At 49.1% G+C, this 17,395-nt stretch overlaps 1 protein-coding gene across 1 annotated transcript; it reads left to right on the plus strand.

Annotated features, from left to right (window-relative positions):
* Positions 1 to 10,421: 10,421 nt before the first annotated feature.
* Positions 10,422 to 11,840, plus strand: CLDN23 (claudin 23). Its single transcript, XM_044224023.1, has one exon. It carries the CDS (start codon positions 10,422 to 10,424, stop codon positions 11,283 to 11,285), a length of 864 nt encoding a protein of 287 aa, XP_044079958.1. The 3' UTR covers positions 11,286 to 11,840.
* Positions 11,841 to 17,395: the final 5,555 nt, after the last annotated feature.

The following is a 17,395-nucleotide window of genomic DNA, read 5'->3' on the forward strand; positions in this document are numbered from 1 at the left end:
ATGAGAGAGACAACACAAGCCGGGGGAAGGGGCAAAGGGAAAGGGAGAAGCTCGTTCCCTACAGAACAGGGAGCCCGACATGGGGCTGGATCCCAGGACCCTAGGATTATACCTGAGCTGAAGGCAGATGCTAAACCGACTGAGCCACCCAGGCTCAGCCCCTTAAAATATATTTAAATCAAAACCATGAATAGCATGTGGCTGGGGTCTGATAATAGCATAGGGTACCTGCTGGCTATCCTTCTGGGTGTCAAGCAGAAAGTTTCCAGTTCTGATGTGGTCACTTTCTTTTGATCCACTGTCTTCCTCGTTATACCGATGATATTTTGTATATCCTCAACAAAGTGTTATTCCAATCTAGAACTTACATTTGTAGAGAAAAAAAAAAAAAGAATTTACTTGTAGGGGGAAAAAAAGGAATTTACATTTGTATTGTCCAATTATACATAAGCATTCTACTTTCAGACATGTTCTGCTACATTTTCAGTGACTGAGAGAAAATATTTTTAATCCGCTTTAGAGTTTTGTATCAACACTGGCCCGAGCCAACTTCTAAGATTTTTATGCTTCTCCTTCTGCGAAACGAACTGAACTTTTAAAGTCTGTGGGTTTTCGACACTTGAATTTGCTTTACAGAATGACTGACTAAAAACTAAAGATCAATGAAGCAGGAGTTAAGGGTGGTCGCTAATGGTGCCTGGGTTTGGAGATTGGGATGCACTGGTTTAATGGCCTGGGTCACGTGCTGGCTCTTGATTTTACGGAACCCTGGATCTACCTAAACGTTGCCTTTTATTACAAGTCCCACCAAAAAGTCAACCTGAGCACCTGCTCTCTGCTATGCCCTCGAGACTTCCAGCTTCCTATCTTTATTATATTTTGGAAACCCTGCAAAGGCGAATTCGTTCATCTCTACATCTGGTTGAGTAGAAACTAACTGCTCCGCTTTGTAAGTTAAGATTCTGGGAAATGAACCCGCCCAGAGGCAAACAAAGCTGCAGTACTAGTCTTTTACACTTATATCAATCAGTCAAAGCAGGACCCAAGTACCTTCCCTCCACAGGTCTGAAAGTCACTTCCCTCCACACCTCTGAATCCACATCAGGACAATGAGGAGGCTGGAGCACCTTCTCACGGTCCTGCCTGCCCCCGCGTGTGTTTCCGTGCACACACCCTGCGGGGGGCTTGCCTGTTTCTCTGGGGCTGGTTTTCGTCTGGGTCTTTCTGGTGTGGAGCAGGGTCAGGAGCTGGAGGGCACTTGGCCAGTCGTCAACGTCATGTGCGGATATTGATCCAGTGGAACCGACAACCTGATAAAATGCCTGACGGATGGCATCAAGCTTTGCAAACAACTGACAAGTTCTACGAGTTGAACAGGTTCCTCCTGGAATTGCTTCTACATCACGGAGGTGGAGAACAAGGCTGGGCTGGGGAGAAAGGGGTCTTTCTCGAAAGCTTCTGCTGAGAAACGGTGCTATGGTAGGGCATTTGTCTGCCAGCCAGCAGACTAACCAAATCCCGCACCAGCCGGGCTGGAGAAATAAGACCTGTCTGCAGGCTTCCCGGTGATGTGCTTGAGAAATCACTCTCCGGTGGCAGGAAAATAAAACCCCTCTGTTTCTCATCCTCAGGTTGTTTCTGTGAAATTCCCCCCAACCTCTGTCTGTTGATGGGAAACGGTACTGTGAACAGAACAAGACAGGGCAGAGAATTTTCCAGCACAGTCTACACTGCTTTCTCCTCTTAGCGATGAGGGGCAAGGGTGGAAAATCTACAACCATCCAGACAAGGGGGGTTATCCTCGCTCTGGAAATAAGGAGGGCGGTGTGTTTTCTTATACTCCTTTTTCATTACCAAGTCCAAAGGATCCATGAGACAAAACAACTGCTTGCTACATTTATTACCCTTTACTTTGCCCTGATAAATCCTATGGATTTAGTTCCCTTTAGTTCCCTTTAGAAGCACAATACTTTTTATCTTTAGACTAAAATTTCCCCTTTAATCTCACTTAAACTCCCTAATTGAAGCCTACGGACTCACAGTATAGCCTTTTTGCCCGTTACTGGGTTCAGTGCATTTCCCACACGTATTCGGACGTAGCACAATATGGTAAACACAATGCTGGGTCATTCAGAGAATTGTATTACCTGCTTAGCAACCGCAAGAAAGTGTATTCAGAGTTCCAGGAAGAAAAAGAGAGAACATGTTTCTTAATATTCATGAGTTTAAGCATTCACCACAATTATGAACATGGTATGATTTTTTTTTAAGATTATATTTATTTATTTGATAGACAGAGATCACAAGTAGACATAGAAGGAGGCAGAAAGAGAGGGGGAAGCAGGCTTCCCGCTGAGCAGAGAGCCGGATGTGGGACTCGATCCCAGGACCCCGAGATCATGACCTGAGCCGAAGGCAGACGCTTAACCCACTGAGTCACCCAGGCGCCCCAAGAATGCCATTCTCAAACTGAAAACTATCTCAATGACCTAGAGAAACCCACCTATGGCTGGGCAACAGTTTTTGCTCTGCGGTAGGCAGGAATAGACGGGGCTGGAGAGAAGCGGGCTAGATGGAAGGCAGCCGGAGACTCCTCTCCCGGCCCACACCGTGCAGCCCCATGTTTGCACAGCAGCAGCCTGACGCTAAGGCAAGAAGAGTTTAAGATTTTATTTATTTAAGAGAGAGAGAGAGAGAGAGAGAATGAGCCAGGGAGAGGGGCAGAAGCAGACTTCTCACTGAGCCTGACTTGGGACTCCATTTCAGGACCCTGGGATCATGACCTGAACTGAAGGCAAATGCTTAACCGACTGAGCCACCCAGGTGCCCAGGTTTGAAGCCTTTAGAAGATAAAAGCTAAGCAAGTTTTTGGGTTTTTGTTGTTGTTGTCTTTTTTTGTTTGTTTATTTTAATGGCATGATTCCTTCTGATCCGTCTGAGAGGAATGGCAAATAGGATCTTGCTTTGGATAGGCAACCACCATACAGAACGAGATGGAATACATTAGAAGCCATATGCCATCATCGTATGCACAAAAGCCAAAAGGTGGAAACAAACCAAGTGCCCCCCGACAGATGACCGGATAAGCAAAATGAGGTAACACGCACGATGAAATCTTTTTCAGCTTTAAAAAAAGAAAGAAAATTCTGACAGGTGCTACCACAGGGACGAACCTGGAGGACATTATGGTAGGAGAAGTCAGCTATGAAAAGACAAATAGTGTATAATTCCACTTACATAAGTTGCACAGAGTAGTCAAATTCAGATTTTTTTTTTTTAAAGATGTATGGTGTGGGGCGACTGGGTGGCTCAGTCAGTGAAGTGTCGCACACTTGATTTCGGCTGAGGTTATGAACTCTGGGTGGTGTCAGGCTCTTCACTCTGGGAGGAGTCTCTTTCTGTCCCTCTGTCCCTGCCCACGTCTAAAATAAATAAACAAATCTTTTTTTTTTTTTTTTTAAGATTTTATGTATCTATTTGAGGGTGAGAGAGAGTGAGCACCTGCAGGGTGGAGAGGGAGAAGCAGACCCCCCACTGAGGGGGGAGCCTGATGCGGGACTTGATCCCGCTTAACGGACTGAGCCACCCAGGTGCCCCATAAATGAATCTTTTAAAAAATAAACTGATGTATGCTGTAACTTCATTATGTGTTACTGTGTGGAAATTTTTACAAAACTTCTTTAATCAACTTAGTACATATTTACATACTGCAATGATTGAGTAACTACTATGAGCTAGGAATAGTCTAGGTGCCAAAATACAGCCACAAACAAGAACAGCAAGGTCCCTAGTGCTTGGAATTTAACAATGCAGTCCTTTAAATTAGATATCAAAAGTTATTTTTTATAATAATAAAAAAAGTAATTTTTTTAAATAATGTAATACAAAGGCTAGCAAAAGTGTTGTCAGGCTATTTGCCAACAAGAAAAGCTAATGCTATATATATATATATATATATATATATATATTTTTTTTTTTTTTTTTAGCTAATGCTATATTGAAGGGACTTAGTTCTAGCTGTTTTAATGCTGTTTTAAAATAAAGAAGGAGGGCCGCCTGGGTGGCTCAGTGGGTTAAGACTCTGCCTTTGGCTCAGGTGATGACCTCAGGGTCCTGGGATTGAGCCCCTAATCGGGCTCTCTGCTCAGCGGGGAGCCTGCTCCCCCACCCCCAACTGCCTGCCTCTCTGCTTACTTGTGATCTCTGTCAAATAAATAAATAAGATCTTTAAAAAAAAAAATAGAGAAGGAAACAAAGAATGATCATAGTTTAATTTTTTATAATTTATTTTTTATTCCATAACCTACTGAATTTGCCATTGAAAGCCTAGCGACAGTGTTTAGGGCCTTCTCTGTGGGGAGTAAAATGTGAGGACCTTGAGGAAGGACACGGAGGACACCTCACAAGAGCGCACTGGTGGGGTGGGTCCCTCTGGGCACCCCCCCCCCCCCCGAAGTTTGCCACGTGACTTCCAGGATGACGTCACTGCAGAAGATTGGAACTATGTGCTCGGTGTTATCCGTGACCAGCCTGTGAGGGCTAACAGGGGACCCAGACTTCATCCCTTTAGAATTAGTGACTGGGAGCTCACGCTTCATCTGGAAACCCAGGGCACAGTGAAGAGATTCTTGTCTTACCATGGGGCCTGTCTTCAGAAAAGAAAGCTAGTCTAGGGCCCTGGGAGTCAGGAACACCCGGAGCTGGCCTGTATTCCAGTGGTTTCCATGCTGAGAAAAGCAAGTGCTCATATAACCACCAAACAAACCCGCTCACGGAGATGCGGTAACCACCTGGTTTGGCCAGGCGGTCATCTGGGAGACAAGCCTGCGGTACCGTGTGCAAGAATGCGGGGCAGAAGGCGACAGTCGGGTTGCTAAGTGGCTACTGTGGTCAGGCCCTAAGATGGATTTCAGGCCAGAGCAGAACAAGACAAACATCACCCCTGCCCTTGAAGGTTTTACAACCTCGCCGGACACCCAGGTGGTTCAAGTAATGAGGAACTGCGGCCGGTGCTGCGTGGAAGAGATGCGCGGCAGGACCCGGGGGGAACCGTGAGCTCAGTCCCGGAGACCGAGAAGCCTCCCAGAGTAAAGAGTATTTAAAGCAAAGATCTGAAGGGTGCCTTGGGGTCCAGAAAAGGAAGGCAGGATTCCGGAAAAAGAAACAGCATATCAAAGATCTAGGGATGAAAAGGGGGAAAAAAATGAGAAAAAAATCCAGGTTTGGGGGGTAATGGTGTGAAAAGGAGTCAGTGGAGGGGAGGTGGGCAGGAGTGGGCAGCTGGGGCCGGGCTGTAGGCGGCCTGAAAAGAGATTAGTGTAAGAGCGCCTGGGTGGCTTGGTTCAGTGTTTGACTCTTGATTTCAGCTCAGGTCATGATCTCAGGGTCTTGAGATGGAGTCCCAAGTCAGGATGCACACTGGGCGTGGAGCCCGTTTCATCTCTCTCCACCCTGCCCCCTGCACGTGCTCTCTTTCTAAAAAAAAAAAATAATAATAATAAATAAAAAATTAAAAAAAATAATTTTTTTTTTAAGGCAGAGGTTAATGTAAGCACAAGATTCAGTTTCAGTTTTACAACGTCAGTTCTGAGGGCCTGGGTGGCTTAGAGAAAGGGACAGAGAAAGTGTGGGTGTAGGAAGTCACTTAGAAACCAGTCCAGGGGGAAGATGCTAGGATGTCTTGGGTTGAGGGAGAGGCCAAAGGGAAGAAGGAGACAGTGCAAAGGCAGGAGACAGATTGAGGAGACAGAACAGAGAGGATTCCTGTCCTTCTCCTCCCAGGTCACACGGCCGGGGCTTCCTTCATTCCACACAGGAATCCACGTGGGGAGAGGACTCAGATCCTGTAAAGTCTTCCCCAAGTCTCTCTGGGTTCTAAACCACAGTAAATTAGAGATAATCTTTGTTCAAAAGCAAAAATGTCCTCTTAGAGCTGAGGGGGGTTTCAATTGTTTTTGGCTACGCTGGCTTTGTGTTCCAGACTTCCCTAAACCTAAGAATCCCCCGAGGGCTTGCAAACCCAGAGTCCATCTCACTACCCTGGGGAATCCCATTCAGTGGGAATCTGTGTTTTCCCTAAGTGTTGGTCCCAGGTGATCTTCAGTTCAGACAAATAAGGGGGCTGCTGGCCCCGGGGAAAGCATGCTGATGGTCTCTTGTGGGTGATTTATATTGTGTGATTGATTGCACTCCTACAAAGTTCTAGAAAATGCAAACCAATCTATACTGACAGAAAGCAGGTCAGTGGTTGCCTGGGGATGGGGGGATGGTGGCAGGGGGAGAAGAGAGGGAGGATTACCCAGGGTAGAAAGAAACTTCTGTAGGTGATGGGTGTGGTTACCATCCTGACTGGTGATCACTTCGCAGGTGTTATGTATATATCAAAACTTAGAATACGTGATGTGTGCACTGTGTTGTATGTCGTTTATACCTCATTACAAATATAAAGGTCAGTAACTTCCAATATGCAGCCTTAGAGTGTCTTAGATCAAATTTCAGAACACATTCATCAACAACATATTAGCAAGCAGGGGCAAAAACAGTCTTTTGATTGGTTTCCTTAGTTTGATGAAGTCTCTGTTCTCTCTGTCCATTGAGGGGCTCCAAGAGCATCTGTCAGGAAAGTTCCCTGAAGGCAATATTCTAGAGCAGGGTTAGCTAATCCTCTGGCTGGGGTCAAGAGAGATGGGCTTCTCTGAGGGTCATTTATACATTACGGCTGGGGCTGCCTTCTTGTGGGTATCGGGTATCTAGATTCTAACACTCTGTTCCTGCAGGGCCCAGAATGCCTTGCTCCTATTTCTAGCCAATTCACAAATCTCAGACAGGAATGACTGCACCAGTGAAAGAGCATTAGTAACCAGTACTTATTATGCCCGAGTTTTTGCGACCGAGAGACCACCAAGGAGCCAAGCGCCGATGCAATCACACGAGGGTTTATTTGACAAGCTTAAGCCTGGGCCCAAGTATACCCGACACAGCGGAGTAGGGACTTGGACCCCAAGCCAGATTATAGTCAGAGTTTTTAAAGGCAGAGTAAGGGTAGACTCGGTGGTGGGTGAGGATAAAGGGGGTGTTCAGAAGGACTATCAGGGTAAAGAAGACTGTTAGGATACTGAAGTCCTGGTTACTATCAAGTTAAGGCCGTTTTTCCCTTTAATGAGGCACTAGCATGAACACAATTTGGAGTTTCCTGGTGAATGGCACATTCTTGTTATCAAGCTTCCTTGTTAGTGAGATTTGGGTTTAGAAGAAATTTAACTTTATTTAGAGGTTGAGGAACTGAGTTATTTGCCTCTGGAAATTGTGCTATTGTTAGATAGCTTCTTTGTTTGTAGATCTTTAGGACATTTGTAAACCAAGGGAGACTCCTGCTTTGCAGGATTGTGATCTCTGCAAGTTAACTATTTGTTTTCCTTTTAGGGCAGTTAGAGGTGGCTGAGGAATGTCACACAGACTGCCAAGGGGAGGGGAGCGGGTGGAGGGGGGGTGCAAGGTGCCAGCTTTTGCTTTGCCAAGATGGCTGTACTTATGTCAGGGCTAGACTCAAAGTGGGTACAGCTCTGTTTTTCTTGGCTTCCACATACTGTGTTCATTATCAAAGTCACTGGTACTGATTGAAGACAAAGATGGCTGAAATTTGTAGATTCTGCTGAGGGAATGTGACTTTTTTTTTTTTAAGATTTTATTTATTTATTTGACACAGAGAGAGAGAGAGATCACAAGCAGGCAGAGAGAGGGAGAAGCAAGCTCCCCACTGAGCAGAGAACCCGACTCGGGGCTCGATCCCAAGACCCGAGACCATGACCTGAGCCGCAGGCAGGGGCTTAACCCACTGAGCCACCCAGGTGCCCCAAGGAGCATGACTTTTTGACTCAGGCTCTGACATGTCATCTACTCACCCATACAGTAACTCAAAAGGGGGAGCAATCAAAGCGTGCATCAAAGGATGAATGGATAAACAAAGCAAGGACATTCTGATACATAGTAGAACACAGAGGAACCTTGGTAATATTATCTAAGTAAAATAAGCCTCATAAATACTATATGATTTCACTTAGATGAAGTATCCCGAGGACCCAAATTCACAGAGATGGAAAGGGGGGTAGTGGTCGCCAGGGGCTGGAAGCATGAGGAGTGGTGGCAGAATGGGGAGTTATGGGTCAATGGGTTGAGTTTCAGTTTACGAAGATACAAAGCTTTGAGAGCTGGACATTGGTGATGGTAGCACAGCAACTTGAATGTGCTTAATGCCAATGGGCTGTATACTTAAAAAATGGCTGAGATGGTAAATTCCATGCCATGTGTATTTTACAATAATTTAAGAAAAAAGTTTTTAATGACAAAGGTATTCCTTTGATTCCTATACCTGGTTATTATTCACTCTAGAATGTTTAAAATTATTTCAAATCAACACCTAACTTTGGTTTTAGAAATATTTTTCATTTTAACCAATTATAAAGATAATACACCTCCACTGTAAGAACTATGGAAAATGAGAAAAATATCTTTAAGAATGATTTTTAGAAAAATGTAAAATCATGACTCTCACACAAGTATAAAATGAACACATGCCAAGGATTTTATTTAACTCGTTATTAACAAGGGAAGGAATATGATGTTAGGACCAGTTCAAAGAAGAACGCACATTGACAGGTCTACAGCTGAGAAATTTACAAATCAATGTCGAATTGGTCAGTATCCATTGGGCAATCATCATTTCGGTTCTACTGACACAAGCTCATTTGCATTTCTTTTTTTCTTTTTAAGATTTATTTATTTCTTTTAGAGAGAAAGAGAGGAGAATGTAAGGGGTAAGGGCAGAGGGGGAGAGAGAGAGAGAGAGAGAGAGACCCAAGCAGACACCCCGCCAAGCGCAGAGCCCCAGGCTGGGCTTGATCCCACAACAGGACATCAGACCCCGGCGGGACTCGTGAGTCAGAGGTCCAACCCACTGAGCCACCCAGGCGCCCCCTCAAATGTATCTTTATGAACAAAAGTCACCGACAATACTATAGGCTTTCAACAACTGACAGAGGTAGAAAGCAGCTCAAGGACGAGAAACGGACACAGGACCCTATATGGTTAGACACAACTGAAAAGTGTGCAGCCCAGGACGCCCAGTAACACTCCTTTTTTTTTTTTGGCCTCTTCAAACTTTTCCATGGGAATAATAATAATAATAATAATTAGAATCCTCTGAAACCCTTTATCCCAGAAAAATACTCCCTTTGATTCTTTTGAGCGGGACTGAAACTGCAGGGTGGGGCTTTTGCTCAGCTGAACACGGTTTCTTAGGTTTTTTTTTTTTTTTTTTTTTTTTTGTCAACAAAAGGAAGTTGTTCTTTATTCCAGAAATAGTCTTAGAAAGGAACGAGCATGGTGCTAATTAGAGAGGAGTGGGGCAGGCTTGCCTATCAAAGCACCCCCCTCCCTGGCTGATGTGTGGAGAATGGGGAGGTACTGTTGGAATAACCCTTTTAACGGCTGTTCAGAGCTGAGTTCTGTACTTCTGTGTAACTACAAGTTGCCGCTCCAAACACAACGTCACCAAGTATCTTAAATAACCTTACTGGGGAGAAAAATGATGCCTTAAGCACCAAAGCAAGAACAGCCTTTTCCGTGAGTGTAGCAGGCGGTGTCCCTGCTGAGGGTGGCCCAGTAGGCCACGTGCGCCGGAAGCCATCAGGCGGAGTGCACGGGGGTCCCACAGTGCTTGTGCCACAAGTCGATGGCCTTGCTCACTATCGCGTTCGAGGACGCGCCGCCGGACGGGGACCCTCGGCGCACACCTGCCCGACGCATCCCCGGCGGCCCACGGAGGAGCGCTGGCGCCGCCCGCTCGGCCGCGGGTGGCCGAAAGTGAACAGCCCAGAACTGCGAGGGGACGTCGGACCCCCCGGGAGTAGAGCGGGGAGAGGCGGGTCCCGCCGGGCGGCCGGGCGGGGGCCGCAGCGACCGCGGCGAACCCGGGCCCGCGGCGCGGGAGGGCGGTGGCGCGGCCCCCGAGACAGGTGCGGCCGTGCGGGCGGCGCCGCCCCTTCCCTCCTCCCCCCGCCCAGGGCCGGCCGGGCCGCGGGGCCGCGCGAAGAGCAGGGGCGGGGCGACCTTTGCTCGGTCCCGGAGAGCCCGGCGGCGCGGCGGGGTGTGGACGCGGCCCGGAGCCCGCCGCGCGCGAGCTGCCCCCTCCGCCTTCGGCTCGCACCCCCCGCCCCTCCCACCCGGGCGGGCTGGGCCCCGCCGGCGGCCCCCGGGCGCCCGCACCTCGGGCCGCAGTCTCGGCCAGACGCGCCAGCGAACCGGTTTCGATTGGGGCCGGCGGCCGCGCGGGGGGCGGGAGCGGCGGGGACGCGCGGAGGGAGCGGCCGAGAGGGGACGGTCCGGCCGACTCGGGCGCGGGCGGCAGGTGCGCGGCCGCCGGGATGCGGACGCCGGCGGTGATGACGCTGGGCATGGTGCTGGCGCCCTGCGGGCTGCTGCTCAACCTGACGGCCACGCTGGCGCCCGGCTGGCGGCTGGTGAAGGGCTTCCTCAACCAGCCGGTGGACGTGGAGCTGTACCAGGGCCTGTGGGACATGTGCCGCGAGCAGAGCAGCCGCGAGCGCCAGTGCGGCCAGCCGGACCCGTGGGGCTACTTCGACGCCGAGCCGGTGCGCGTGGCGCGGGCCCTCATGGTCACGTCGCTGGCCACCACGGCCCTGGGGCTGCTGCTGGCGTCGCTGGGCGTGCGCTGCTGGCAGGAGGAGCCGCGCTTCGCGCTGGCCGGCCTCTCGGGCTCGGTGCTCTTCGCCGCCGGCCTGCTCAGCCTCGTCCCGGTCTCCTGGTACAACCACTTCTTGGCGGACCGCAGCGTCCTGCCCGCCGACGCCAGCCCGGTCACGCTGCACGTCAGCTACAGCCTGGTGCTGGGCTACCTGGGCAGCTGCCTGCTGCTGCTGGGCGGCTTCTCGCTGGCGCTCAGCTTCGCGCCCTGGTGCGAGGAGCGCTGCCGCCGCCGCCGCAAGGAGCCCGCGGGCGGCCCGCGCCGGCCCAGCATCAGCACGGTGCACGTCGACTGGCCCGAGCCCGCGCTGCCGCCCGCCATCAAGTACTACAGCGACGGCCAGCACCGGCCGCGGCCGGCCGCCCGCCAGCCCAAGGCCGGCTTCCCCATGCCGCGGCCGCAGCCCGGCGCCTACACCAACCAGATAGACGTGCTCCGCGGGGAGGACGCCCGCTCCCCCCGCGACGCCTCGGGCAGCACCGGGTCCTGCCACGCCTCGCTGCCCTGCGACTCCGACCTGTAGACGGCGCCCCCCTCCTCTCCCAGGCCTGCTCTGGGCCGGTGCTGCGGGGACGAAGGACTCGCCCCCACCACGTCCAGCCTTGAACTTGCCCGGTACCTTGCGGCTGGAAACACCTGACTCGGCGTCCGAAACCCCGGACAGGTTCCTGGAGCTGGTTTGGAGGGTGATCTTCCTTTCTTGACTCAAGCGATTAGGTCAGCTTCGCTTTGCTTTTCTTTCTGTAAAACTTAGTTTTCCTCCCCAGAGGGATGAGGATCTTCTTACGGAGTGACGGCATTTTCATACTTGAAGCTGAAGGAGATCTGGAAAGGGCGCCTTTGCATCGTGTTGACACAGGACCATGACAAAAAGCCAAAATCAGCAAAGAGAGGCTCAAAAACCATGTCAACACCTTGAAACAGTATCCGGAAATGCCAGTGAACCTTACATCAATACAATGTTTGTTGTTTTTGTTTTTTCCGTTGTGTAACTTATTCTCTTGCAGACTCTCAAGAGACCAATATACTGGCTATGTTTGATTGAAGCTCTTAAAATAAACTTGGAGCCGTACAAGCACCAGGGGCTCTTGTGGCTTTTATGGAATAACTTGATTAACTGTTATTTACATTTCTTCGGGTGTACATAGGATTTGTCTTTTTTAGTTATTTTTGGTGTGAAAGTTGACGTCACTGCAGTTTCTCTCCTAGAAGCCAAGTGGGATTGAACAGACTTACTCTTCCATTCCTGGGCTTACACACTGGACAGAGGGGACCATAAATTACATATTTGGTACAGAATGGAACCTGTTAATCACAGTAGGTAAAGATCATGGACATATATCTCTTATTTATAAATAAAAGCTGAACACAAGCGTTTCAGTAGACACAGAAAAGCTTTTTTGTCTCCAATACAAACTTGGGGAGTTCACTCGTCATTACTAGCGATTTCCTGGCTGCTTGGGCACTGTTTCTGAAATCTGGCACTTCGATCTTTGCCCCTCTTGGCATAAGATTACTAAAAGGAGCCAATGGGCCCCACTTAAATCCCTGATCGCTTTATTTTCAAGTTGGTGCTGTTTTCTGAGCAAAGACACTTCTATTGTTTGAAAAAACTAGAAGCACCAGTTTCCAACATGAAGTGAGACTAGAAATCCTTTCCTCTTGTAAACAGTGGTGCCTAAAACCACAGGTAGGCAGCTCTGCGTTCCACGAAAGGGACTAAATCTCAGGCAGGGCCCACTCTAATTTCAAGTAGTTGATTTTAAGGGTGCCTTTCACTGAGTTGAATTTCATCTTTAAAAGCGGCCGGTGGGGGGCACCTGGGTGGCTCAGTTGGTTAAAGCCTCTGCCTTCAGCTTGGGTCATGATCCCAGGGTCCTGGGATTGAGCCCCACATGGGGCTCTCTGCTCAGTGGGGAGCCTGCTTCCTCCCCCCCGCTTCTCTCTGCCTGCCTCTCTGCCTACTTGTGCTCTCTCTCTGTCAAAATAAACAAATTTAAAAAATCTTAAAAAACAGCAACCAAAAAAACAGCCGGTGGCAGCCATTCAGTTGCAGGAACGTTCAGTTCAGCAACTACTGATAACAGAGAGCCACAGCAGAACGAAACAGCACATTCTACTCATTAGCAGTGGAAGGGGTAGTACAGATACACTTATATTTTGCATCTTTTGGGGACCAAACCTTAAAGTGCAGGCTTATGACCCGGCTATCTCTTTCAAATGCAAATTCTCATTGAGTAGGTTGAGCAGAGGTCAGAAATGGACTTTTCCTACCAGCTCCCAGGAGGAAGCCACACCTGGGATGCCTGTGGTCCCCCCGCTTGGGGCTGCGAGGCTTTCCTGGGAGGGTGCTTCACCCAAATTGCAACCCCAACTGGCGGCAGAGAATCAGACCTCTGAGGGCTCGCTGCTCCAGGGAACAGCGCCGGAGAGAGAAGAGGCAAGCTGCTTTCTCAGGGAACACCTCCAAAGGCAGGCATGAGAGCTCTGGGAAGTCAGGACCTAGGCGGTTACAAACAAAGATACCGAGTTCCTAGCAAGTACCGAATCTACTCATCTTGCCTGCATAATAATTCCAGATATTTCTCAGGGAGGCCTGCGTAAAAACAAAACTAGGGCTTTGCACGTTTTCACTTTTCCTCCCCGCCCAGCCATTCTGTGGCTTATATCCAGAACACACCCCCTCTGCTGATTAAAGATTTGTTGTCAGGAATGAGGGCTCTGTTTTGGCCCTAGCAACAGAAATGAAACCGAAACTCCCTTTTAAAAAAAAAATGCAAACTGCTTTTTGCTGTGAAAAAAGTCAAGACAGCATGGAAAGGCACTCCTGAGTCAGGCTGGGATCTGTTGTGGGCACACGGGTCATTCTGTACCACAGCAGCACACAGAGACAATGGCTCTGACACTCAAGACCCTGGACCAGGCAGGAGCCTCCGGAGCTGCTGCTGTGGGCGTGAACTTGGCCTAAACTGAAAACCCATGAGCCAGGCAACCTCCTCACAGGGAAGACACTGCTGGGGAACAGCACTGCCCCCTTGCCTCATACCCCCCACTCCCCCCTTGCGCCATCACGACCTGTTCTTCATGAACCTGATCACATACGAAGTATGTGTCTCCAATTAATGGGCGAAGTCTTCTCGAGATTACTCAGCTTGTGCCTGCCTGCAGGGACCGAGGAATGTGTGAACGTACACTGTTCACAGGGCTCCTGCTCTGCCTGTTGGCCAGGCTGGCTCTGACCTAGCAGCATGCCTTCTGTGAGGAGGGGTGAAGATCTCAGCACAGAAGCTGTTCAACATTTGCAGATGCTGTAGGAGGCGCTGTCAAGATGCTTCTAGAGCATGCTCTTCTTCATTGCATAGACCATCCAACCAGTAGATGCAGGGGCACCTGTCATTTCGTCGGCACATCTGTGGGTACCTTGGAAGACCACTCCAGGCTCTGCCTTTGGGGAACTTAACACAATCTAGCATAGCCTGAGAGACACGCACTAGGAAAATGAGGAGAAACAGACCAGCGACAAGGGCTTGAGGAGAAGAGGGTGGTATTTTAGGGAAGGTGGTCAGGAAGGAGGTGATGCTTGAGCAGAGAAGGGAAAGAAGGGAGAAGGGCACATTCCAGGCCCAGAAAACAGTGATGGCGCAGTGGGCGTGGCACCAGTGTGTTTTGCTTCTACTTGGCTGTAGAACTCGCTGCTAAGGACAGGAAGAAGCTGGCGGTGTCTTTGAGTGAGGCTGGGAAAATCTGGCCCTCTGCCCTTTGTCAGGCTAAGAGCTTGAGGAGGGAATACAGTCTGGTCTGGCACAAACTCAGTCAATCATGTCTTTTAAAAGCCCTGGGATCTTCCTTAGGTGTTATCCTCTCTCGGCTTACACTCCATTCATGGCTTGGCCAGGGCCTATGTTACACCATCCCCCACACACCCTAAATGGCTACTTTCCCACAACAGCTTCGAGGGGCCCTGTTGGAACATATCACTTGCATGTTCAAGCATGTCATTTTCTTGATGTACTTTCCTGTTTTACCTCTAAATTGAAATTAAGGGTATGATGGTTTCTATGTATATTTGTAGTCCCAGAACAGGTGTTAACACTTGTTTGGGAACTGTTAGAAATGTAATAAGTTACCTCTAAAATCTGTTTCTGTAACCTAAGTGCCTCTTTGCCTTATACACAACTTGTCTTGTACAGAGTCATTTGTGACCCGAGGCCACAGGCCCACAGGGTGTGGAGGGGCATGGACGCTGGCGGGGAATGGGTCATGGGACCAACTTTGCAAACTGGGTTACCATCGGCTTGCAAGGACCAGGCCAACACAACTGGTGCCTCCTCTGGTCCCAACATGTCATGGATGAGATTTTCTCAATGTGAGGGGAACAAAATAAGGGACAACATCACGACTGCAAATACAAACTTGTGTGAGGGGCCAGGGAGGGGAAAAAAACACAAACTTGTGTGCAATTCTCATCCAATCTTCCCCGTGACCCCCGCGTACATTCCCCTCTCTCCTCACTGCACGCAGTTCAATGACCCCCTCCAGCAAATCTCCATTACAGAGGACTGAACACTGGAAAACAAGGGCCTTTGTCGGAATCAAGGAAAATACAAGACAAGGCTTTTGGAGTGGAGGGCATGGGGGAGACAATGCTGACGAGAGGGCTTGCTTCTCCAGGGTTCACATGTGGAGAGGAGGGCTTGAAACAAACAGTCAAGACAACTCTACCACCCTCCCTCAGGTCCCACTGGGCTGTGGAGCACCTCCTGCCTCTGACAGGCAGGTGGAGCCGCGCTCACAAACCAGCCTGAGGGCCACACGGCCTTTCCAAATGTGCTGTCTTGAGAGTGAAGCTTAAGAATTAGGTGAGGCTGAGAGGAGAGAAGTAAATGTGAACAGTGAAGGCTGAGGAAGCAGACTCATCTGTAAATCTGGTAAATGATGGCAACAAACTCCATGTTCTAGTTCCTGGTTTCTCTGGATTTCAAAGCCTTCCAGCGGTTAAAATAGTGGGAACCTGCTGCATCGCTTCCAACATCAATGATCTCTCCCCCACTGGTTTCCTAAAACAAGGAAGTAGCAAGAGTTTAACTGAATTGCTAGCTAGAGACCTAAAGGTCAAGTTTTCCACAGGGCTCTCTGAACCTAAAGCATGAAACTATGAGCTTTTCTAAAGCTCCTTGTCCCTCTCCAGAAGGAAGCCCAAACCTACCACCAGGTTACAGATGTCAAGTTTCTACAAAGAAATTTAAATTTGGGGGCACCTGGGTGTCTCAGTGGGTTAAGCCTCTGCCTTCAGCTCAAGTCATGGTCCCAGGGTCCTGGGATCGAGCCCTGTTTCAGGCTCTCTGCTCGGCGGGGAGCTTGCTTCCTCCTCTCTCTCTGCCTGCCTCTCTGCCTACTTGTGATCTCTGTCAAATAAATGAAATCTTTAAAAAAAAAAAAAAAGGAAATTTAAATTTCACATCTGCTATGGAGTTTACTACTTCATCTATTTAGGTGGAGAGAAATTAAGAAATTAACACCTAATACTGAGATCATCACAAAAGAAGGTTCTTACAGTTAATATACCTTTGCTCCAAACAGTTAAGTTTAGGTAACTGACATATGAAAGCCAGTGTTGGGCATAGCAGTGGTTAGGGATTGTTAATCCTATGAATGGGTACTTAACATTTATACTTCAGTCTGTCAGTGAAAAGGAGTTCAGAGGTGTCCTGTAAATTCTTGAATTGGGAATGCATAATGATGCATTAAACTGCATTCAAGCGGGATAATCCTTAGGCACACGTTCATAGGAGAGCAGATAGGAGAAGACATGACTAAGCCCGGGCAGGAGGTAGAGATAAGGGATACTTGCGTGACACACAAATTGGGCTGCTGTCAGCCACCCTTTCACCTGGAAAAGGAAATGGTGGAGCGGTTGGGGTCTAGACAGGAGGCGGAGCTTGTGGAATAGAAGGCGGGGCCTGTGGAGTTGAAGGCACAGCCTGCGGAAGTCCAAGGTCAAGGGAGCTGGCCAGAACTCTAGTCTTGGAAGTCTGCTGGACGCTTAGGGTCTGCAGGAGGTGAGGGCGACAGCTAAAGTGTGTCCAGACAAAGTGATAATTCCGCTGCATGTCATTCATGCACTTTTTCCAGCGTTTTTTGCTCACTTTTCCACAGATGGAGGCAGAGCCTTGCCAAGGGCCAACTTGGCAGGGAGATGGTTCTTGGAAGCGGTGGCAAGAGAAACCGAAGAGTCACTCTGTGGCGAGGGGTCTCGGGCGCTTCAGTGCGGAAATGGTTTCTCTCAAATACAGCTAAGCGCCCCCAGGAAACTGAATGCTGCTGTGGGTGTCTCCCAGCCTCGGGAAGGGTGGAACCCCCAGCTTGTTTTTCCTGTCAAGTTGATCTGTACTTGAGAATTTTTATACTTGACTGCAAAGCACAGTCAATTTTATATTCCATACCCACAGCTATAAGCTTAGTACTGCTCTTACGCCTTGAAGCCTACACAAACGCATGCTACAAGAAACGAACTTAACTATAAATAGCTTAGACAAACAGCCAAGCAAGGAAAGACTTCCAAAACAAGTCATGACTATCATTTGGACTTGGGTTCTCAGCCTCTGGTACAACGTACTAAGCAGTGCACATATT

The sequence above is a fragment of the Neovison vison genome, chromosome 11 (assembly GCF_020171115.1).
Source record: "Neovison vison isolate M4711 chromosome 11, ASM_NN_V1, whole genome shotgun sequence".
NCBI classification, from domain to species: Eukaryota; Metazoa; Chordata; class Mammalia; order Carnivora; family Mustelidae; genus Neogale; species Neogale vison.

What these genes read in the sequence shown, in the direction of transcription:
- CLDN23 (XM_044224023.1), top strand. Translation starts at nt 10,422, where the DNA reads ATGCGGACGCCGGCGGTGATGACGCTGGGCATGGTGCTGGCGCCCTGC.